The 7347-nt window shown below is 49.0% G+C and overlaps 1 protein-coding gene across 1 annotated transcript; it reads left to right on the top strand.

Moving 5' to 3' along the window:
* The first annotated feature begins 909 nt into the window (after positions 1-909).
* On the top strand, positions 910-5730 carry LOC123084719 (serine/threonine-protein kinase RIPK). Its single transcript, XM_044506212.1, has 5 exons — positions 910-1403; positions 2328-2463; positions 3773-3909; positions 4490-4613; positions 4807-5730. The coding sequence occupies exons 1-5, from the start codon at positions 957-959 to the stop codon at positions 5265-5267; spliced, it is 1305 nt and encodes a 434-aa protein (XP_044362147.1). The 5' UTR covers positions 910-956; the 3' UTR covers positions 5268-5730.
* The last annotated feature ends 1617 nt before the right edge of the window (positions 5731-7347 follow it).

Here is a 7347-nt window from a genome sequence, read left to right as displayed (position 1 = left end):
CAAGCGAGGGCAGCAACGTGACTTGCAAGTTTCATGCGGTGCATGGGGTCCGGAAAAAGATACACATTTCGCTCATGTCGTCGGTACGAGTTGTATATGCATATACATGTATAAAGTACAGAGAAACTGCAAGTACGAAAGGTGCGTCTTCAGGGCAGGCTTTACATGAATGAGGACGTACAAAAAGTGTAAGTACCAGAGGGTATGCCAAAAGTGCCAACACAATCGCCATGCTTGATCGTACGGGATGTCCGAAGCACATCCAGCGTGGGCTTCACCACAAAGAAAGGAAAATTTAAACAGGTTTTATTAAAAATATAAAAATCCAAACTGACCATTCTGAACAACTTGACCAGGAAGAAAGACACAAGTAGAGAGAAATTTACTGCCTTCTTGGAAATGATAGAGAAGGAAATTACTGGCCCTCTGCTTCTGCTAGCTGTCGCTGAATCTTTCTCGATCCATTTGGCGCTCCCGTCGGTCCAATCTGAAACGGACGAAAAAGTACACGTTGTACCACAAGATCATCCTACGTACCACATCGACCCCATCTGGACCGTCCGTCTCTAATCAGACGCACGGCGTGCTCTGGTGAGAACGCCGGATACGAGCCGTTCCCACAGACGGCGCGCGCAGAAACCTCCGCCTTCCCCGCGCCGCGGTGTCAACGACCCGCCCGGGTCAAAGAAAAAGAATCGGCCTCCCCCCGCACCCCATCCCGTCCGTCCATCCCCCGCAGCTGCCCCGCCACGTCACACCGGACCCAACCCCGCGCGCCGTTGATCCGCGCCACCCCACACGAGCGAGCCGCAACCAAGACGAGCTCCGGCCGGCGCCTCGCACCAGTGCACCCCCACCCCACCCCACCCCCACCCGCGTGGCGTGTATATATACCGCGATACCGCCAAAGCAGCAGGTAGAGCAGAGCGACGCGCACACGCGGAAGGCACGCACGGATGGCGAGGTCGGCGTGGAGGTCCCTCTTCGGCTGCTTCAGCTCGCACGCCGAGGCCGCGGCCGCCGCCGGCAAGGGCGAGAAGATGAGCAAGGCCTCCAAGAAGAAGAAGAGCAAGAAGAAGGTGGCGGCGGCGGGGAAGGCGCCTCGGCCGAGCCGGTCGCTGCACGGCCGGATGTCCTTCTCGGACCTCAGCATGAGCGGCGGCATGGTGTCGCCGGAGGACCTGTCGCTGTCTCTGGCGGGGTCGGACCTGCACGTCTTCACCATCGCCGAGCTGCGCGCCGTCACCAGGGACTTCTCCATGACCAACTTCATCGGCGAGGGCGGCTTCGGCCCCGTCTACAAGGGCTACGTCGACGAGAAGGTCAAGCCGGGGCTCCGCGCGCAGCCCGTCGCCGTCAAGCTGCTCGACCTCGAGGGCAACCAGGGCCACAACGAGTGGCTGGTACGTATGCAGTCGCCGCCTAGCTCTTCCTGCTTCATTACCAAATAAAATTACTGACAAGTGCAGAGCTAATTAATTACCACTTGTCCTATGCGCGCACTTAGTCAATTAATCTACTTGTAGGTCTTGGCCCGGCAATTAAACTACTTTACTTTAATTTGTGGTGATACGTACATCCGTCCATGGGTTTACCGGAAATGCTCCGTAGGATTACTCTACTTTAATTTGGCCATGAGTCCTGCTTGTTCAAAGTTAGTTGAGCTGCTCTGAATGATTATCAGAAGTTTGCGTCAGTTAGCAACCAATTTTTATACTGATATATACAAGCACTCGAGTTAAGTTGAAAGCTATTTTTGCATGCAGTTTTTTCCTTCTGAAATGGGTTTGTAAGTTTTTTTTTGAGAAGTTTGCGTGAGTTTTCTGAAATGATGATGTATTTTTCTTAATTGAGCAAACCGTGAGATGGACTTAGAAGAAGAAACTGTCTCCTGATTGCAGTTGATTAATTAGTATATATGTTGTAGACTTGTAGCATACCTACCTCTATATGGTTTTTATATCTCAACTTGATTTCTGAATATTCCAAAGCACACACGAAGTCCTTTCTTACAAGAATGAGTTTCCTTGGTGTTGACATATTCTCTCCACAAGATGAACGTCGACAGATCTTTCGAGAAAGTTTTAGTTGTATGTGAATGCTTGGCAACACGCACGCCCAGGACAATTTCAATAAAACAGTGTTTGCTTGCTTGTCTCAAAGGGCTGCCATTGTTAATATACCCTTCTGCCTGATTAGTTTAAAGGATGGTAGTAGTGAATTAGCACGTTTACATGTGTGATTTCTTGACGATTTCTACTATTTCACATGGAGTACATCCGACTGACCGGCACAAAACTAACTGTGTGAATTTTTCCACGATGCAGACCGAAGTCATATTCCTGGGGCAGTTGAGGCATCCTCACCTGGTCAAACTGATCGGTTACTGCTACGAGGACGAGCACAGGCTCCTCGTGTACGAGTTCATGACCAGGGGCAGCCTAGAGAAGCTTCTCTTCAAAAGTAAGTAGATTTATAAAGACGTCAAGATGTTTACTTATTTTTTGCATTTCTACGATAACCTTAAAGTATAATGTTTTTACTTGACGTGGTCCAAAGGTAAAAAGATCATGTGCCATTAGGGTGCTTAATCATGTACTATATGTGCTAAGAGTTAAACACGGAGGTTGCTTGAACAGGGTAAGTAAACGGCAAAAAAGAAGAAAAAAGAGAGGCGCAAATAGCATAAAACTATCGTAATTGAGGTTATGGTTCCCAAAAACTACCCTTTTAGAAAGTTCTTGATACCTACCACAACTTTGGTTAAGTGCTTAATTATCTTGTGTGTGTGTGGTTAGAGTATGTGTTAAAGAGTTAAACACGGAAAAAAGAAAAGAGGGAATAGTGTAAGTAGCTAGTGTGGCACGCAGTGTTAATCTAGCAGCCCACAAGAAAGGGATATTCCTTGAGACGTTGCCGTCGACGGTCTCCTTTCCCTCGCCGCATCATTCATCAACCCAAAAAGGAGAGAGATTCCAGAGTCACACATCGATCCAACTGGAACCGGAGGCTGCGGTTTTACCAACTCGATCGATCAATCCAGTGGCTTTCCTTGCTCCACACCCTTCACCAGTTTCTAATTGATTTTAATTAATCCACCCCTCCCCTTTTCCCCCATGGATTCAAACCTCTTTTCTAAACCACCTGTCCATTTCCGGCGTTACATCATCTAATCTCTTTGGCATATGTACACGGTCATGGAGATCGTATATATCGGAGAGATTTGGGGTCATTTTCGGCTAACCACTTTGATATTTTATCTTCACACCGCATTCCTTTTTGCTCTTTTGGTGCCGCGTCCTGCCGCCCGTCTAATTCGTTGATGCTTAATCACAAGGTTCCCGCCAGAGATTAAAAAGGTGGTAGACGGATAGGACACCTGCACCAATTCTTGTCTCGTCTCTGCTACTAGCTGTTCCGCTTTAATCTTTATGCAAAGTTGTTTCGCTAAACCTGGGCCTCCCAACGCGTGGTTTTTGGATAAATACATGTACCCCCGCTAGTACTAACTCGCTCCTAAGTCAAAAGTTGCGAACTGTGCTGGCCACATAATGCGGGACTCATCGCGATCACCGTGGGAAAGAGGGACAAAATTATGGTAGATGCTTGGTGCTTTTATTCATTATTAGTGAGAACAACAGGGTAGCACTCAGAATTGAGCGAACATGAACACGCGATACTTGCTCTTGGTTTATTGCATATATTTTTGTTACCATGCATGTGCACCCATTGCTTGGTTAATTATACATGGTTCTTCCAATTTTGGATGCAGAATACGCGGCGTCGTTGCAATGGTCAACACGGCTGAAGATCGCCCTCGGCGCCGCCAAAGGGTTGGCGTTCCTCCATGAGGCCGAGAACCCGGTCATCTACCGGGACTTCAAGACCTCCAACATCCTGCTAGACTCGGTACGTACGATCCTTCACCTACCCTACCCCTAAATCTACTTCTCCTCGCAAAGATATGTACGACTTGGTGGTGGGTTTGGTCTTTCGCGGCGAGTAAACTAATTAAACTGCTGAACTTGTCTGGCTGCCAAATGCCAACCACTGAACAACAAGGATTGACTTGCACACTGTGAACTGGACTGGGTCGGGTTTCCAGTTTCAACTGTTGCTGCGCATCCGTCCCGTACTGAGACTGACTCGTAGTGCTGACTGTATGCGTATAGAGAGTGATGTGACTGATCAGATTGTCGATTAGCGTAGTTGTTGGATTAGTTTGGTTCAGTCTTACCCACTGAGCGAGCGACTGACTCTTGGCACAAATGACACGCCGCTAGTGTGTCTCATTAGTTTGGTTCGGTCATACCCACTTAGACACTGAGTGTCTGGCTCTTAGTGCAAGCATACCTCTAGTCCATCTACTATTTAGTTTGGTTCAGTGATATAACAATGTAATTGCCATGCAGGAGCAGTTGAGTAACATTCTTATAACCTTTTTTTTTTGTTTTGAAAGTTAACCTTTTAAATTTGAAACCATGATTAGGATTACAAAGCGAAGCTATCGGATTTCGGGCTAGCCAAAGATGGACCAGAGGAAGACGAGACGCACGTCTCCACCCGGGTCATGGGCACGCAGGGCTACGCCGCACCGGAGTACATCATGACAGGTAAAACATTTACCAACCCACAGATATTTACAGATAACCCGCAAATGTTTATCGTGGTCAAATCCGGAGTTCGTTAACATACATGCATTTTATCTCATTCAAATTTTATTTAAGACTCTGTTTTATCACATTCGTTTCATTTAATGAAAGATCCGTGCATTTTATCTCATTCAAATTTGAAACTGATCTCCAGGGCATCTGACGGCCAAGAGCGACGTGTACGGTTTCGGCGTGGTGCTGCTGGAGCTGCTCACCGGGCGCAAGTCGGTGGACAAGAGCCGGCCGCCGCGGGAGCAGAACCTGGTGGACTGGGCGCGCCCCTACCTCAACGACTCCCGGCGCCTGGACCGCGTCATGGACCCCAACCTCGCGGGGCAGTATGCCGGCGGGGCCGTGCAGAAGGCCGCGGCCCTGGCGTACAAGTGCGTCAGCCTCAACCCCAAGTCCCGCCCGCACATGTCCGCCGTCGTCAGCGCGCTCGAGCCGCTCCTCGCGCTCGAGGAGGATAGCCTCGCCGGGCCCTTCGTGTACGTTGCGCCGGCTGAGAACGGGAACAGCGGCGGCGGCAGGGAGGGGCGCCACAGGAGGCGAGCGGGCCGGAGGAAGTCCGGAGACGCGGCCGAGTCGGTGGCCGTTGTTGTTGAGCGCGAGTGATGGTCTTGTGTAAGCGTGTTTCCGAACTTGGACGGGTCGAACTCGAACAGTGGGGAGGAGCGCGGGCGCATTCAGATTCGGATATTTGTGGAACAACAAGGCTGCCTATGATACGAGAAGAGGGGAGGCTTGACGGATTGGAGTCCGTAAATAGAGCAATGTCATGAAAGAAAAATGGACCATCTCTCTCATACTACTCCTCCTACTTTGCATTGGCATGCGCTTCAGTTTCTTAGTGTTTTAATTCAGTTCCTTCAGAGTTTGTGGATACATGTTTCCCCAGGACTAGTAGTAGGGCAGAAAAAAGTACACGGATTTGCACCGAGTATAAATTAGGCAAGGTAGTGTTTCTGTATATGTACGATCACGGTCTAGTTCTCAAATTCGCTGTCATATTGGTAGACATCGGACTGAACTTGTGGTCATGAAAGTAATCATAGGCAAGCGAAGATCTTGTGTGTTTATTGTGGGTTTTCTTTTGAAAAAGATATTATGGTTATTACTATTATTGTAGATGTCCAAATCGGAGACGGGCTCGACTGCTTGGGTTTGATTTGGCTTCGGCAGCCTATGCCGGCTGCTTGGGTTTGGTTTTAGAAAAGGGGCTTACGAAAAGGAAGAACGAAAGAGAACAAGAAGCGAAGGAACTGTTTCCGTAGAGAAAAAAAGCGAAGACTCAATCTCGCTCCGTCTCGTCACACTTAAAACTCAGGTTCAGACGGGCACGAATCCGCCGAGAACGATGAGCAGATCCGACTGCATAATCGCCCGCCTCATCTTCCACCGCATGTGTTGTTATCCCTTACGCTAGGGATTGTTTTTGGATTTTTGGCACTAGTGATTGATCTAGACATTGTGCTTTTATCGTACAAAGCTGATTACGTGTCAACTAATTTTGCTCGTTCGGTCGCTATCTTTAATTCACCTATTTATCAAGATTTATCTATCACAAACTTATATGAAAAATTGCTCAAATATTCAAAAGACATGTCCATCCAAAGAGACCATTTCTCTTAGAAACTTATCTCATTCAAGCATTGTACATCCTTCAATAAAAGCTTAGACCCCATCTGAATTTCAACAAAATTCAACACAATTTATTAACCCCAAACGGTGATAATAAAAGATGGGGCTAATTGGTGATAGATAATCAGAGGCGGAGCTAATTGAATTGGTCGACATCATCAAGAGATCTGTACTTGTCTCCTCTCACGAAAAGAAAAAGCTCAACCAGTATACCGGCACACGAGAGTAGATGCCACTGCATTTTTAGAGAATGCGTCTTCCAAAACGCAAACTTTGCAGTGTCTGCAAGTCTAGATTTTATGTGCATGGATGTCCCAAGGGACCAAATCTGACTCATACTTGAAAACTTCTTGTATGTATTTGTGATGAACGGTGACTTCTGCTATCTTGCCCCTCCAAAAATCGTACCTGCATGTAGGACATACGCAAAATTAGTACCACTTCACTTGAGAATAATATAATACTCTAGTATAGAGATTGCAAGGAAGATGTGAAAGAGAATTAGCGATTTTACTACCAGATCACTCTGTATGCACTGTTGAAGAATGCGATCTCGGAGGAGCAGAGATCACCGAGTGTAAGCCTTCTCCCTTCCTGCATCCCTAGACTCTTCAACTTCACCGCCATCTTCTTCTCCCATCTCTCCTGCTGCCTGCCGTAGTCGGCTATCACCCACACCTCCGCCGCCCCCTCGTCCTCCACGATCACCGCCAGGCACAGCTTCCCCTCCACCGTCACCAGCTTCTTGCGCGCCCACCTGTCCGCTCTGTCCTCCACCTCCGGCGGGAGAGCAACGAGCCTCCACGCCTCGCTCTTCATGTGGATCGCGAAGATGTCCTCGGCGGCGCTGGCCCTGTCCGGACACCGGAGCCAATGCATGGCGCCGTGGGCCCTCACCGGCGGGCTGGCGGCCACGAGCGACTCCGGCCACACCATCACGTCGGCCGAGCGCCGCCACGCCCACCTCCACGAGTCGAAGATCTCGCAGCGCAGGTGGTCACGCAGCGTAGGGACCGAGAGCCGGAGGATCTGGAAGTCCGCGCCGGCGCCGGCG

Source organism: Triticum aestivum, chromosome 4A (genome assembly GCF_018294505.1).
Source record: "Triticum aestivum cultivar Chinese Spring chromosome 4A, IWGSC CS RefSeq v2.1, whole genome shotgun sequence".
NCBI lineage: Eukaryota > Viridiplantae > Streptophyta > Magnoliopsida > Poales > Poaceae > Triticum > Triticum aestivum.
This window is presented reverse-complemented; position numbering and strand designations above follow the sequence as displayed.